Source organism: Myxine glutinosa, chromosome 10, assembly GCF_964187855.1.
Source record: "Myxine glutinosa chromosome 10, kmMyxGlut1.1, whole genome shotgun sequence".
Taxonomy (NCBI): domain Eukaryota; kingdom Metazoa; phylum Chordata; class Myxini; order Myxiniformes; family Myxinidae; genus Myxine; species Myxine glutinosa.
In genome coordinates this window covers 11,415,254-11,432,361 of record NC_136270.1, presented here as the reverse complement: position 1 = coordinate 11,432,361, position 17,108 = coordinate 11,415,254, and the positions used below count along the sequence as shown (strand labels likewise).

General features: G+C 50.5%; 1 protein-coding gene across 2 annotated transcripts in view; it reads right to left on the bottom strand.

The window, feature by feature from the left end:
• The window catches only part of LOC137412503 (bone morphogenetic protein receptor type-2-like), a 191,851-nt gene that overhangs the window by 54,026 nt on the left and 120,717 nt on the right, over positions 1-17,108 (bottom strand). For both annotated transcript variants that reach the window (XM_078785327.1, XM_078785328.1), the window contains 2 exons: positions 13,363-13,451; positions 201-431 (listed from right to left, as the gene is read on the bottom strand). In XM_078785327.1, the coding sequence (XP_078641453.1) occupies positions 201-431; positions 13,363-13,451 (320 nt within the window). The remainder of the gene's footprint in view (positions 1-200; positions 432-13,362; positions 13,452-17,108) is intronic.

The following is a 17,108-nucleotide window of genomic DNA, read 5'->3' as shown; positions in this document are numbered from 1 at the left end:
TATTATTTCCATCAACGAGGACAAATTGCAGGCAAATCAGGCATTTCATATGTATTTACAAATTTACAGTAATACATTTTATTGGTGGGCTCAATTTTTCTTAATACTGCAAATTGCAGTTACTTGCATCATGCCTTGACATAATTAGTTGACAATATATCATCACAGAATTAAGTTGTTGCACATGCATGATACCTCACCATTGTGTAGTACTCCATGAAGATCAGGTACTCGGGCATACTTTCTGGGCCCATGCGCTCCTCGGCTGCTATGAAGTGTACAATGTTGTCATGAGCCATGTGAGGAAGTCGGTAAAGCTCCTTTTCTGTGAGATAGTTCTGGTGATAGGCTGCTGGAAGCACCTTCACAGCAACGGGTCGTTCATCGAGAGAGCCACGCCACACGGCACCACATCGCCCTCGGCCAACCAGCTGTTAGAAGCATCCATTTCAGGCAAAAAATGTTTTTTCCTGTCCTTTTAAAATTAGAGTCCTCCAAGCACTCACTTTGAATGTTCATTAGAAGCAAAACAGCATGGTGGCATGTGTTAATGGTGTCAAGGAATGAGTGAAGATACAACACACAAGTGATGAAGTTTGAAGAATGTCAGATTATAAGTATTGTCCTGTCAGCCCGGTGGTCAACACCGCTGGATGAAGGATAGCCGATCGAACTCACTGCCGAGGCGAATTCCCGAAACTGGCGGTTGGTCCGCCGCGCGCGGGTGAAGGAACCAAAGTATTTACCTGTACGGAGCTCACGGAGCTTGTACTCAAACCCACAAACACAGAAGCATGACAAATGAAAAATTCCACAATAATAAATTCAATGAAAATCAAGGACAGCAAAATAAAGATTGAGGTAAAATAACTCCTACAGTGAGACATCTCCACTCAGACACGAAAACACACAAGGGGAAAGATTAAATAAAAATAAATGTTTTAAGCCGGCCAGCACTCAGCTTTGCGTCTCACAAGATCGCAGAATGAAGGCAGCAGCACGACGCGGACTGAAGCCGCTCGCGCGGGAAATGCACAAGATGGCACGGAGTCGCGCCCGTAGCAGCCACCGTCGTGAGGCAAGCAGACAGGATAACCTCCTTCATTGCTCGCGAGCCTTGCTTGCAACCTCCTCTGTCTCCGAAGAGCACCCCCGTCAGCAACACCTCTCCTTCTCCAACTATTCAAAAGTTCCCCAGCAACTCCAAAAGCTCTCCTCAAAAGCTCAAACGAGCCAGCAGCAGCCGACCGAGACAAAAGCCAGTGAGAGTGAGAGTGAGAGTGAGAGTGAGAGTGAGAGTGAGAGTGAGAGTGAGAGTGAGAAAACCACACTTATTCTTCCTCCCCAAGCTGTTCCAGCTTCTCTCCCTTCTGACATCACACTTTCATGCACTTCGGGTGCAGGGATCACAGCCATCTTGCCCTCCCGCCGATTCTCCGCCTCTACTGGGCGGGGCCTTTTTCCTGTCATGTTCATGTGGCGGGCTAACTTGCCGATCGCTCTGCTTGGGTTCTGTCGGCATGCATGTCAGTTATTGGTATTGGCGTAACGAGGGTTTTATGGCCGGCCTTGTTATAAAAATATAGGGAAAAACCACAGGAGGCAATCACATACCGGGGAAACTATTCTTAACCCCTATCTAGATAACACAAGCTCCATCCCCGTATGAAGACACAAAAACAATCTTAAGCTCACAGTTTTCCCCTACTTAAATACATCGAGATTGGCTTCATACGCGGTACATGCTACCCGACACCGTTCTATCTCCACTATGGTATTTCATCACCTACCCCCACAAACACAACAGTATAATCTAAGTGATGGATCCATTTCACCAACTCTTAGGAACCCCAACTAAAGTTGTATTTATCCATAAAAATGATTCAATGAACATATTGCTTCTTCTCTTCTCATCCGCCACAACACAAGGTTGTTTTACTAGTAACTCAATCAGTCTCATTCCCTTTTTTTTAAATACTAGTACACCCATTCCCTACAGGAGTGGCAGGAAAGGTCATGTTATTAGCCTCTCTCTGGTGTATACAGTAGATTATGGCTGTGGTCCGTTAGTCTGTGGGAGACGTGATAAGTACATAATGCCTCAATGACTTCAAGTTTTCTACATTTCAGTTTAGTGCTAAATGGTAGTAGCTTTACCACTAAAAATGGTAGTTTTAAAAAGGTAATCATATGTGTTTGTAGTTCATGATATATAAATATATATAAAATTTCCGTAAGGGGTGCTCCACAAAATGCCACGATAAGCTATTCATATACGTTAATAGGGTGCTTGGCCAAGGTTAACAGGGCGAAAATCGATTAGGGAGGGGGGATTTTGTAATAACTGTAATAATTGTAATAACTAATAATTGTAATAACTCTAATATTATGCTATTACCATTAGTGTTACAAGCAGGGACCTGTGGGAACAGAGTTCAGTGGAAAATACTCCCTTTTTATGGTCTCTACGCAACAAAGTGCTGCCTCGCAAGCTCCCAGACGTTTATGTTTTAGCAATGTAAAGGGTAGGGCATGGCGATTGTGAATGACAGGTTTGACGAGGTGATCGGCCTGAACTGCATGAAAATCAAAATGTCAGTGGGTGGAGTCAGGCCAGCTGTCCAACCAATGGGCAGAAAGAGAGAAACAGACGGACAGAAAACTGCTGCTACTGTAGCGACCCATGGGCCCCCAAAGCTCGAGACCAGCAACAGAATCTCCTGGCCCAAGTCGGTGACGTAACCGGCGGCCAAACCACGGCGCCGAGGTTATAATCCTTTGCACCTGTCGGTCACATGACCACCAAAGCATGCCTCGCCTGAGAGGCGTGGCTTTGGTTCTGATGTATGCTTTTTGGTTTGGATATATATATATGCGAACCCGATAAACGGGCTTTCAGAGTTCCCGAGATGATTATACAATAAACATCTTCTCGGACGAGTTTGTGTCTTGTCCGTCACTTCGTCCGTCTCAAGAAGGAGCGCTGCTCCTTCACTGGTGACCCCGAGTTTACGACACGCAATGGACACGGCAGTGTCCCTCAAACTGCCCACTTTCTGGGAAGCACATGCCGCCGTCTGGTTCGCTCAGGCGGACTCCCAGTTCGCCCTGCGTGGCATTACGGAGGACACCACGAAATACCATTACATGGTCGCCGCGCTCGGCTCCGTGACCGCCGCCCGCTGCCTGAGCCTCCTCCAGAGCCCGCCCGCTGACGGCAAGTACGACGCCATCAAGGCACTTCTTCTGGGCGCTTTCGCCCTCTCCCCGGCTGAACGCGCACGACGCCTGCTCGACCTTACTGAGCTCGGCGATACGCACCCGTCCGAACGTATGGACTACATGCTCGCGTTGCTCAGCGAGCATCCCTCGGATTTCCTTTTCCAAGAGCTTTTTCTCCGCCAGCTCCCGGCCCAGGTCCGGGTCGCCCTAGCAAGCACGACCATCACGAACCCCCGCGACCTCGCCAGGGAGGCCGACAAGATGGATTCGGCAAGCCAGCTCGTCGGAGCGGCGAGCCAGCTCGTCGAGGTGGCTGCCGGGGGCCCGCCCGCCGCCCAGTCGGCGCCCGCGGCGCAGTTTCCCGCCCACCCGCCCGCGACGCAGCTTCCTTCCTGGAGGCCGCCGGGCCGGCGCGACTGGCAGCGGTGACGTCGCGTCGCCCGGTCCCGACGCGTCGACCGGAGCCCCCGCCAGACCCGGCCTGGTGTTATTTCCACGCCAGGTTCGGGCGGCAGGCCCGATCATGTCGACCCCCGTGCACGTTCGGCAAGTCGGGAAACGGTCGGGCCGGCGCTCACTACCAGCCAAGAGCGCCGGCCGTTCCGGAAACCTGCTATTCATCGCGGACCAAGCGTCGGGGCGGCGTTTTCTCTGCGACACCGGCGCTCAGCTGAGCGTCATTCCCGCTTCAACGGAGGACAGGCGGGCCGCCATTTGCGGCCCCTCAATCGCGGCCAACGGCTCCACCATCCGCACCTTCGGCCCACGCACCGTCGCCCTCCGCTTCGGCAGCCAGCTCTTTCGCTGGGAGTTCGTGACGGCGGACATCCCCATGGCTTTGCTCGGGGCCGATTTCCTTTGCGCCCATGGGCTGCTGGTCGACGTTAAACGTCGGCGTCTCGTCAACGCCGAAACTTTCAGCTCGCTGGCGTGCGCCTTGAGCCGTTTCGCGCCCACCGAGCTTTCCTGTGTCCTCCCGTTGGCAGACGACTTCGCGCGTCTCCTCGCGGAGTTCCCGGCCCTCACGCGACCGACGTTTTCGGCCGTCGCGGTGCGTCACGGCATCGAGCATCACATTCCCACTACGGGCCCGCCGGTGTACGCCCGAGCTCGCCGTCTCGACCCAGCCAAACTCGCCGTCGCCAAGGCCGAGTTCGCCGCGCTGGAGCGCCTCTGCATCGTGCGGTGCTCCGACAGCGCCTGGGCCTCGCCGCTGCACATCGTCCCGAAGCCGGGGGGCGGATGGCAGCCATGCGGTGACTACCGCCGCCTCAACGACGCCACTACCCTCGACAGGTACCCCGTCCCGCACATCCAGGATTTTTCCGCCCGGTTGGCGGGGCGGACCATTTTTTCAAAAGTGGACCTGATTCGGGCGTACCACCAGGTGCCCGTCCGCCCAGCCGACATCCCGAAGACGGCCGTTATTACACCTTTCGGCCTCTTCGAATTCCTCCGGATGCCCTTCGGCCTCAAAAACGCGGCACAGGCGTTCCAGCGCCTGATGGACGGCGTGCTGCGCGACTTGCCATTCCTCTTTACCTACCTGGACGACATCCTCGTCGCCAGCACGTCCAGAGCCGAGCACCTCCTCCACCTCCGGACGCTGTTCGGCCGCCTCAGCGAGCACGGCTTGATCGTCAACCCGGCCAAATGTCACTTTGGTGCGGCGACGATCGACTTTTTGGGCCACCACATCACCCGGAGCGGCGCCGTACCGCTACCGGCCAAAGTCGAGGCGAGGCCATCGCCGCTTTCCTGCGCCCCCGCTCCGTCAAGGCGCTGCAAGAGTTCCTCGGGATGGTGAACTTTTACCACCGCTTCGTGCCCCGAGCTGCGCAACTCATGCGGCCCTTGTACACCGCCCTCCGCGGCCAGCCAGCGAAGCGCGACGTCGTCTGGTCCACGGACATGGACGCTGCTTTCACCGGCGCGAAACAGGCCCACGCCAACGCCACGCTGCTGGCCAACCCGGTACCCCATGCTCCCATCGCCCTCACCACGGACGCCTCCGACTACGCCGTGGGCGCGGTTCATGAGCAATGGGTAAACGGGGCCTGGCAGCCGCTCGCGTTCTTCAGCCGGCAACTCCTGCCCAACGAGTTGAAGTACAGCACTTTCGACCACGAGCTCCTCGGGCTGTACCTGGCCGTCCGACATTTTCGCCACCTCCTGGAGGGCCACCCGTTCACGGCCTTTGTCGACCACAAGCCATTGATTTTCGCCATGGCCAAGGTCACGGAGCCGTGGTCGGCCCGCCAGCAGTGCCACCTCTCCGCCGTGTCGGAATACACCACGGACATCCGGCACGTCGCCGGAAAGGACAACGCCGTGGCCGACTGCCTTTCTCGAGCCGGCGCCAACGCCGTCCACCTCGGCGTCGATTTCGCCCTGATGGCGACGGACCAGGCCACCGACGGCACGGTGCAAGCGCTCCGGGTGGCGGACACGGGCCTCCGCTTGGCTGACGTCCCCTTCGCGGACACGGTCCTGCTTTGTGACGTCTCCCAAGGCCGACCTCGCCCCGTTGTGCCGGTCACCTGGCGGCGTCGCATTTTTGCTTCGCTCCACGGCCTCTCACACCCAGGCCGGAAGGCGTCCCAGAGGCTGGTGTCGGCACGTTTCGTCTGGCACGGGTTGCGACGGGACGTCCGCGACTGGGCCAACGCCTGCACACCCTGCCAGCGGGCCAAGGTCCACCGTCACACCCAGGCTCCGCTGGCTCCTTTCACCGTGCCCGAGCGACGTTTCGACCACGTCCACGTGGACCTGGTGGGTCCCCTGCCCCCATCGCAGGGGTTCACCCACCTGCTTACCATGGTGGACAGGACCACCAGGTGGCCGGAGGCCGTGCCCCTTGACTCCACCACCACCGCCGACGTGGCCCAGGCGTTCATCGCCACCTGGGTCGCGCGTTTCGGCGCACCGGCGGGCATCTCGTCGGACCGTGGCCCACAGTTCACGTCCGAACTGTGGGGCGCGGTCGCCTGCACGTTGGGAGTTATCCTGCACCGCACCACGGCCTACCACACCCAAGCCAACGGGTTGTGCGAGCGGTTCCACCGCTCCATGAAGGCCGCACTCATGGCCGGCCTCCAGGACGACGGCTGGGCCGACCGGCTCACGTGGGTCCTTTTGGGCCTCCGCACGGCTCCAAAGGAGGACCTCCAGGCGTCCACCGCCGAGCTGGTGTACGGCCAGGCCCTCCGCGTCCCGGGCGAGTTCGTGCCCAACGCCACCAGCCCCTGGTCCGCCGCGCGCCAGCGCATGGACTTCCAGGAGGCCGCCCAACGTTTCACCCCAGTGCCCACGTCCCGCCATGGCGACCCCCAATCCTACGTCCCCCCAGCACTCCGCATGGCGGAGTACGTCTTTGTGCGCCACGACGTGCACCGGGGGCCGCTCCGGCCACCATACGACGGACCCTTCCGGGTCCTACGACGGGACAACAAGTCCTTCGTCGTCAGCATCGGCGGCCGGGCGGACCGGATTTCGGTGGACCGCCTCAAGCCGGCCCACATGGACGTCGGCCAGCCGCCACGGCTGGCTCTCCCACCGCAGCGCGGCCGCCCCCCGTCCACTGCACCCACGACCAGCCAGGGGTCGTTTCGGTCGGGTCATCCGGACCCCCCTCAGGTTGACCTTCCTGGACCAAGTCGATTCTGGGGGGGCGTGTGTAGCGACCCATGGGTCCCCCAAAGCTCGAGACCAGCAACAGAATCTCCTGGCCCAAGCCGGTGACGTAACCGGCGGCCAAACCGCGGCGCCGAGGTTATAATCCTTTGCACCTGTCGGTCACATGACCACCAAAGCGTGCCTCGCCTGAGAGGCATGGCTTTGGTTCTGATGTATGCTTTTTGGTTTGGATATATATATATATATGCGAACCTGATAAACGGGCTTTCAGAGTTCCCGAGATGATTATACAATAAACATCTTCTCGGACGAGTTTGGGTCTTGTCCGTCACTTCGTCCGTCTCAAGCAGGAGCGCTGCTCCTTCACTACTTTATTAAATAGATTATAGATTTATTTGGGAAACTGAGGGAGATACTTTGTTGATGATAACGACATCAATCCTATTTTTTTTTTTTTTTTTTTTTTTTTTTTTTGTATACAAGATCGAGGCTCGTGAAAGAGCGAACATTAATCACACAGAAAGACAAACAGACACACAAAACAAATAACATCGGGAGCGGTAGACAAGATGGGGAGAGAGGGGGAAGGACACAAACACAACATTTGAGAGCAGGGACCGAGAGACATGGAGACATCGAGAGAACTGTGGGAGGGAGAGGGCTTTGGGGGGGAGGCATGGGAAGGGGGGGGGGGGGGGGTGGGAGAGGTATAAAACATATGGACACTGCCAAGACTTCCAGGAAAGAAGTTGGAATTTCAAACAAGGTGGATCTGAGGTGAATTAGTGGGGGTAGAAAAGATCAAGGTTTTGGATGGGGGAAGATAAGAGATGGTGGTGAACAGCTGTTTTGAAGACCTGGAGGGAGGAGTGTGATTGAAGTGAGTGTGGGAGTTTGTTCCAGAGGCGGGAGAAAAGAGGAATGAAAGAGTGAAGGTGAGCAGAGAGCCGAGATTTCGGCAGTTTAACCATCAGAGGGTGGCTGGCCGATCTTGTGCGACCTGTAGGAATATTTGGGGGACAGAGCACAGAGAGAGCTGGGGGAGCAAGGCCGGAGAGTAGTCGGTAGAAGACAGAAAGACCACCTACCTGCCTGCGGTGAGTGAGTGAAAGGCCCTCAGAGATAGCTTCATCGAGGGAGATTCCAATGATTCTGAAAGCTTTGGATTCAACAGCGTGAAGCCGAGCCAGGTGTGAGGCAGGAGCACCAGCCCATAGGGGAGAACAGTATTCCATTGAGCTGCGGATGAAAGCCTTGTATGTGGTGAGGAGCTCAGGTGTGCCTAGGAAGGACTTCGCACGACGGAGGATGCCCAGTCGGCGACTGGCTTTGGAGGCCAGCTTGGAAATGTGGTTTTCCCAAGAAAGATCATGGCAGATGGTGAGACCCAAAAGCTTGAGCGACAGAACTTCTTGGAGAGGATTGTTGAGAAAGTAGATGGGAGGGTTGTCCAGTCGATCTTTTCGGAGAGACATAGTAAGAGTGTGAGATTTGTCAGGATTGAAAGACATGTTCCACATGTTTGACCAGTCTGTGATTTTGTCCAGGTCTTCAGAGAGTGAGGAGGCTGCAGACTGCCGATCTGAGGGAAGAGGAATGGAGCGGCAGAGAGTGGAGTCATCAGCAAAGAGATACAGAGGATTTTCCAGAGAGTCGGAGAGATCATTGATAAAGACCAGAAAAAGCACAGGGCCCAGCACACTGCCTTGGGGAACTCCAGCCTGAACGGGAAGGGGAGATGAGAGAAATCCATTCAGGGCCACACGTTGACTACGACCAGAGAGGAAGTCCGCAAGCCATGCATGGAGATTTCCATGGATACCATAGGAGGAGAGTTTGGTGAGCAGAGCTGGGTGCCAGACCGTATCGAAGGCACGTGATATGTCAAGGGAGACAGCTCTGATTTCCTGTTTGGCATTGAGGACCTCCATCCATTGTTGAGACAGCAGAAGCAGCATGTCCAGAGTAGAGTGACCTGGTCTGAAACCAAATTGATGATCAGAGATCAAGCCATTGGAGAAGAGGAAAGATTTCATATCCGAAGCAATGATGGATTCCATGACTTTGCTGATAATTGGGAGCAGGCTGATTGGTCTGTAGTTGCAAGGATCTGTTTTTGCACCTTTTTTGTGTAAAGCAGTAATGTTTGCTGATTTCCAGGATGCTGGCAGATGACCTTGAGCAAAGGATAGGGTGAAAAGAACAGAGAGAGGGTGAGATAGAGCGGCAGAGCAGGATTTTAGGACCCGTGGGCTGATGCCATCTGGTCCAGTTGCAGAATCAGAGTCGAGGTTTGACAAAAACTCCTCCACCTTGTCAGGAGAGAAGGTCACAGAGTCCAGGAGCAGTTTGGTTCGACTGGGAAAGGTGGGAACAGAGAGAGATGGGTTTGGGACTAAGGATTTTGAGGCAAACACAGAGTTGAGGCATTCGGCTTTGTCACGAGCGATGTCAACTGTGTGGCCATTTGAGGTAAGGGAGGGGATGGAGGGGGAACAAACACCAGAAACGGATTTGACCAGACGCCACCAGGATTTGGAGGAAGGAGACAGGTTTGAGAGTTCAATCTTGAGTGTGGAGAGATAGTGGTTCCTGGCACTCCTGAGGGTAGGAACACACTTGTTTCGAGCTTGGTGGAAGGAACTGAGATTTCCTTCAGTTGGATTAGCCTTCCAAGAGGCAAAGGCAAGTTGTTTCAGGGCAACTGCCTCACCACAAGATTCAGTGTACCATGGACGGGAGGAAGGGTAAGACAACTGAAGGCGAGATGGGATAAATCTGTGCATGAGAGAGATCAGTTTGCTTTGGAAGAATTCCCAGGAAGAATTAATGTCAGAGGCAGTGGAGATGGGAGACCAATCCAGACGATTGATGGCTGCTTGAAGACCGTCCCAGTCGGCCTGAGTGAAATGCCAGACTCGTCGACGCTGAGGAGGCTCTCTGAGAATGGCCAGAGAGATGTCCACTTTGACAAGCACATGATCAGAAGAACCGATTGGAGCAGAAGAAGAGCAGCAGACATTAGCAGGGAAGTTAGTCATAACCAAGTCTAGAAGAGAAGATACTCCATTGGCTGAGATCCGGGTCGGGAAATTGACAGATTGTGTCAATCCCAGTGAGTCACAGAAGTCCTTTGCTGAGGTGCCATGACTGGTGAGAGAGGAACCCACACCCAACCAGGTGGCATGATGACAATTGAAGTCACCACATATGAGGAAGAGAGAGTTGGGATGAGTGGATAGAAGTTGGTCCATGTTGTCAGACAGTGAAATGTAGATGGAGTCATCACTGTTTGGGGGACGGTACAGAACACATATGAACAAAAGGTGGGAGCGGAGAGGAAGCCGTAGCCAGAGGTACTCCTGGGGGTGAGGAGGAGAGAGGGCAGTGCAAGGAGAGTGAGGAAGAGAGTTTTTTTATAAAGATAGCCACCCCACCACCAGGCCGAGGCTCAGGTCTATCATACCGGAGGAGGGAGTAACCAGGAAGAGATATTAAGGAATCAGAGACATCTTGAAGGAGGAAAGTCTCTGTTAAGCAGATCAAGTCTGGATTGTCAGAAGCAACCTGTATGGAGAGATCAGTCAGGTTTGAGCGAAGGCCCCGGATGTTTGAGGTCCCGGAATTTGATTTTTACAAAAAGCAGCCTTTAACACTTACCTCAACAATTTAATATTTATCGAGTCTTTGTAATGAATCGCTGAAGATTAGGCTGATTCTAATATCGGCTGACTTTACCCTGGTGTTGGGCTAGCGGCTAGGGTGCCGGCTTAGGATCCTAGGATCCTGGGTTCGAATCCCGGTCAATCGCTGAATTAACGCCAGGGGGGTTGACTCAGCCTGTCATCCTTCCGAGGTACAAATTGAGTACCAGTTCACTGGTAATTCCCTGCTTGTCGTTAAAGGCGGCAAAAAGGGTTGGCGTCAGGAAGGGCATCCGGCCGTAAAACATTGCTTCAAAAAGGGGACCGAAAAACAACAACAACCACAGTTCCCGAAAAAGGCCAACCCCTTGCGGGGAAAAATGGCCTCTAAAGGTGGGTTTTTTTTTGGTTTTTTTTTTAAACATTTGAATACAGCTAATGAAGCTCATACCAACACTTGAAACTAAAAGAAGAATGAATGTATTTATATAGTGAAAATTTCACGGTGTGAAACAACAAACTCGGAGAATTTTCAGCATTTTGTTTTCTTGACCCTCCTTAATGTCACTTTCTTATCTTCCTCACCAGTAAAATTAATTGGCACTTTCTGGTTTTATGTAATCTCCAAAATAGGTTTTATTTGTAAATGTCTAATGTTAGTAATTGTAATGAGGAAAAATTAATCAAGTGCCAACTTTTTTGCAATTTTTATGTACTAGGGCATGCCCGTACTATATATAAGCTAGGACGTGCCCGTACGTGGGTGCCCGTTCCTTGCCAAAAAAAAAAAAAAAAAAAAATTTGTGTAGGGGTGTGTGTGTGTGTAAACATCCTAGGGCGTGCCCGTACGTGGGTGCAAAAAAACATGCGTGCAAACAACAACAACAAAAAAAAACTTTGAAACCACGTGGCAGTAACGACCACAGAACCCCCCCCTCTATTTACATGAATGGTTTGGTCCATTCGCAACGACCACAGAACCCCCCCCTCTATTTACATGAAATGGTTTGGTCCAAAGCGAACGGCTTGCGGTGTTTGGTAAAGAAATCGCCATAGCTCGGTAACTACTTGTCCGATTAATTTCAAACCTTGAAAAGGCACATCCTCGGGTCCCCAGCAATATACCTGGCAAGTTTCAAGTATATCGGACCGGTAGTTGTCGAGAAACAGCGGTCACAGACAAACATACACACATACACACATACAAACACACATACAAACACACATACACACAGAGATTAATGGAATTATAGATAGATGTAGACTAATAACTAATCTTATTATAATAGAGCAAACGTATATGGTTCGCTATGTATGTTTATATGCGACGAAAACGTCTTCTTCTACTTCAAAAAAAATTACCACCCTCTTAATTAACCCTCTTAATTGCGTTAAGACCCTCAGACCTTTGACGACCCTTTAATTCCCACAAGACCCTTCAGACCACCAAGACCCGTGAAGACCCAAAATACCATGAAGACCCAAAATACCATGAAGACCCCCAAAGACCCAAAACACCCAAAATACACTTCAAGGCCCTGAGGCTCAAAAAGACCCTGAATACCCAAAGGCCCAAAACACCCCGGAGGCCCAAAACACCCCGGAGGCCCAAAACACCCCGGAGGCCCAAAACACCCCGGAGGCCCAAAACACCCCGGAGGCCCAAAACACACCGGAGGCCCAAAACACACCGGAGGCCCAAAACACACCGGAGGCCCAAAACACACCGGAGGCCCAAAACACACCGGAGGCCCAAAACACACCGGAGGCCCAAAACACACCGGAGGCCCAAAACATCCCGGTGGCCCAAAACACCCGGGAGGCCCAAAACACCCCGGAGGCCCAAAACACCCCGGAAGCCCAAAACACCCCGGAGGCCCAAAACACCCCAGAAGCCCAAAACACCCCGGAGGCCCAAAATACCCCGGAGGCCCAAAACACCCCGGAGGCCCAAAACACCCCGAAAACCCAAAACACCCCGAAGACCCAAAACACCCCGAAGACCCAAAACACCCCGAAGACCCAAAACTTGTTTGTGAAGTAAATGTTAGCTCTTTCACGAGCCTCGATTCAGTATTAAAAAAAAAAAAAAAAAAAAAAAAAAAAAAACACCCCGAAGACCCAAAACACCCCGAAGACCCAAAACACCCCGAAGACCCAAAACACCCCGAAGACCCAAAATACCCCAAAGACCAAAAAGATCCCGAAGACCCTGAAGACCAAAAATACGCCGAAGACCCAAAAGACCCCGAAGACCCAAAAGACCCCGAAGACCCAAAAAGCCCCTGAAGACCCAAAAAGCCCCTGCAGACCCAAAAGACACCAAAGACTCTTAAGACCCAAAAGCCTCTGAAGACACCAAAGACCCAAAAGACCCTGAAGACCCAAAAACACCTTAAAGACCCAAAATACCCTTAAAGGACCAGAGGATCCAAAAGACCCTGAAGACCCAAATGGCCCTGAAGACCCAAAACACAATGAAGACCCAAAAGACATCGAAATGGTCAAAGATGCCTACCCCTCTGAAACGACGTGTGGTGAGGTGCGCGGAGCGCGCCGAGTCACGCTAGTATGAAGCAGGTACTAACACCGGTCACCAATGTTTAATGTTTGTAACATTTAAATTTCACATAACAGTTATTTGCAATAAAGTTACTTCCTAAAGGTGATAACAATGCAAATTTTTGGGCCAGGGAGTAAAGAATGGAATGATACTTTCCTCTTTTGAGAGATATTGATTTTTTATTTTATTTTTTAATGTGCGTTAAGTGGCTTGATTTCAGGACGTTAAGATCTTAAGCAAGTTTACCATCAAGCCAATAACAAGAGACTAATGTTTTGCATATTTAATTAAGCTCACCTCAATCAGCTTGAGATTATCGAGGTTGAGAGAGGGTAACGCAGGAGCTTCAGGCAGATTCATGTCGTGGAAGGTGCTTTTCCTTCTCTCTGTTGCAAAATCACAGCACAATATAAAATGATTATCATGAGTTGTGTACCAAATCTACCATGACGCATGTTGTGTACAAAATCAACCATGGATCTAGAAGCAACTTCAGTTGATAAATGTCATACATTCAGAAAATAGCAATTAGGAAAAATTAATTTGAATATAGGAGAAGGCCATGTTTCCCGTTATGCTTGCACCACACCCACATTCGACCACTCCAAATTGTTGCAGATAATAGAAAGTATACAAGCTAACCTCCCTCAAGGGATTTTGATTTCACACACACACACACACACACACACACACACACACACACACACACACACACACACACACACACACACACACACACACACCACACACCACACACACGTTGCGGTTTTGTGAATAAAGAATGACCCCCCCCCCCCCTCCCCCTCGTAGGTAGTTGCACCACAACATGTAGCCTCACTTTAGTTGTTATTTCTTCGTAAATGTAAGCGTAGTCTCCTTTCCTGTGTTAGTTTGCGTTGAGCAGGCCAGTGAGTGAGGTGTTCTTTGAGCTGAAATGCCATGTGCTGGGCCTGGAATAAGTCTGGCAAGGCCGAAGGGAGGAGCTGCAGGGGGAGAGGCCGGTAATCAGCGAGCAGCCAATCGGAGCTCAAGCGGAGTGGCTCACAATGGCGGTAAGAGGAGGGGCTTGGAACATTCGGGTAAGGCTGGGGAGGGGCCATATAAGACCCTGCCCCGAGCGAGAGAGAGAGAGAGAGAGTCAGAACGCATCAGAGTCGATCAGTCACCCAAGGTTCGTGGTTGGTTCATGGTGATTGAGCAGTGAGAAACAGACATTGTCGCAGCACGAGTAAAGTGCCTTGCTTGTTATAGTCGCTGTATACGAACTCTCCCCGTACCCTGCGCTATGCTGCTGCCTGTATTAATCGCGCTGTGTGAAGACGATCCATTCCGGGCCACAGACGCGCGATCTCCTTGCCTGCACTCCCAGCACACATGCCATGAACAACCGAGGGCCACGCCGGGCGAGCTGTCCGGAGTGAACGGCGCCAGGACACGTTTGGAGTGTGAACTTGTCCTTCCTCCTTTTCCCTGCGTGAGTGAGTGGGCCCGTGTCTGGGCGATAAGTTAAGACTGATTAAGCCTGCTCTGTGTCCCTTCCCTCTATCCGGATCATTGTACATTGTAAATAAACCTGTGTTCTTTCTTCTATCTGACCGTTCCCGTCCTATCCATTTATTTGCCGAGCATCGCACGAATAAAACCGCTCGAATCGGGTTAAATAAAAGTAACTGCACGAGTCACGTGATACGCAAACCGCTCGGCGTACTCGATTAGCGTGGCTTGTGCGAGGTCCGGTCCCCGTTTTCGTGGCAGCATGGGTACCGAAGGTACGTGTTGAATCGACCCGATCTGCTTTCCCACGCTCGCTAAGGGAGTGGCGACTCGGCCTCGTGGACTCGAAGACCCGAGGGGGAAAAGGAGTTTAACCCCCCCTTCTGTACGTCGACGGCCTTCGAGAGATCCGCAACAACATATATATATATATATATATATATATATATATATATATATATATATATATATATATATATATATATATATATATATATATATATATATATATATATATATATATATATATATATATATAACACTATCTGTGGCAGTCTGACGGACAAATCTGGGTTTGGCGGATGCCAGGAGAACGCTACCTGCCCGAATGCATAGTGCCAACTGTAAAGTTTGGTGGAGGAGGAATAATGGTCTGGGGCTGTTTTTCATGGTTTGGGCTTGGCCACTTAGTTCCAGTGAAGGAAAATCTTGACGCTAGAGCATACAATGACATTCTAGACGATTGTGTGCTTCCAATGTCATGGCAACAGTTTGGGGAAGGCCTTTTCCTGTTTCGTAACCACACGTCGTAAAAGTAACCATATACGTCGTAACCACAGCACATGTAATGCTGAATAATACATCATTTAATAGCTCTTGGGTCAGGACAGTGCATGCAGAGATCTACAAGTTTCGATATTCAGGTAATTTTGAGTTGTATGCATTTTTCTAGCACACATGGGTTGTGTATCGACTCAGAATTACTGGTTCACATACTTACCGGAAGTAATAATAATAATAATATAACCACAAACTATTGGTATGTCATTTCTTGGGTATGTCAATTCCGTCCAACATATAATTAATTACCTTTTCATCCATTTACTTCACCGAAAAAAACTTAGCATTCTTAACAGGACTTGGTGTTGCATTGTGAACTTGAAGAAGAAAGGGGGCTTGGAGAATAATTTTTTTGGGGAGGGAGGGGAGTGTTGAGGACGTACAGTCACATTTTACATTATGCAAAATTTTTGCGGCTATTATTCCATCAAAGAAGGCCACATCTTGGCTGACAATATCAACCAGTCCATGGCTGCCTTCTGTCAATGGGAAGTAAAGGACTTATGGTTCGATCCAGGTGTTTTCCACTCAAGAAAGAGTCAAGCAGGTGCTTCTGGATTACTGTCATTAGTAACTCAGGAGGGTGCGCAGTGACAATTTTGTGCAATAATGGAGGCTACCACATCATTAATAACCAACACCTGATCTAAAATACAGTGTGGATATTATTTCTCTCCAATAACTTAGCCTATGTCAATCATACTCGGTAAGTTCTCCCAATTTTTGCTCATAAAGGTTGTAGTGCCAAGGTAGTGAGAGCCTTCTTTTTCCCATTGTAACCCTCTTTTAGGATTGGGGGAACCACAAATTGACCGGGAGGAGCAGGTAACCACATAAAGGAGTACAACCAATCCGTGCAGCTTTACATTTGTGGCAAATACCTGGGATGTGAATGCCAAATATTTACTTTTTACAATTAAACAGTACAGCAGTATCATTGCTATCGTGTACAACCACATAAGCATCATCAGCATAGGCTGTGATGAATGGCCTAGAATATGGTGACCGAAGAAACACTGGTAATTTCACATGAAGATGATAGGGGAAAAATTTGACAAACTCCCCTCCCAAACAGTACTGGTGCATATAGCCCATTGCTAACTTTGAGAGTACAACAATATGATTGTACAACAATGAGGACATGAGATAAAAGTTGCTCCAAAACTGAGAAAAAAAACATGAATAAATATTAAATAATAAAAGAAAATCATGACTAACAGTATGAAATGCTTTCTCTTGATGAAGTAAAAACAGACCGTTACTTTGCCTTTGAAAAATCACACATCACACAAGTCATGAATTTCAAAAATATTGTGATGAATACAGTGCCTTCAGAAAGTATTCGCACCCCTTGACTTTTTCACATTTTGTTGTGTTACAGCCTGCATTTAAAATGGATTAAATAGAGATTTTTTTGTCACTGATTTACAACAAATCCCTGTATTGTCAAAGTCGATTTTTTTTTTTTTTTAAAGAAATTTCTACAAAATAATTAAAGATAAGATACAGAAATATTTAATTTACATAAGTATTCAACCTCCTGAGTCAATACTTCGTAGAAGTTTAGAGTTTAAAGTCTTCTTGGGTATGTCTGCATCAGCTTTGCACATCAGGATTTGGAGAGTTTCTCCCATTCTTCCTTGCAGATTTGCTCAAGCCCTGTCAAGTTGGATGGGGAGTGTTGGTGAACAGCAATCTTCAATCTTTCC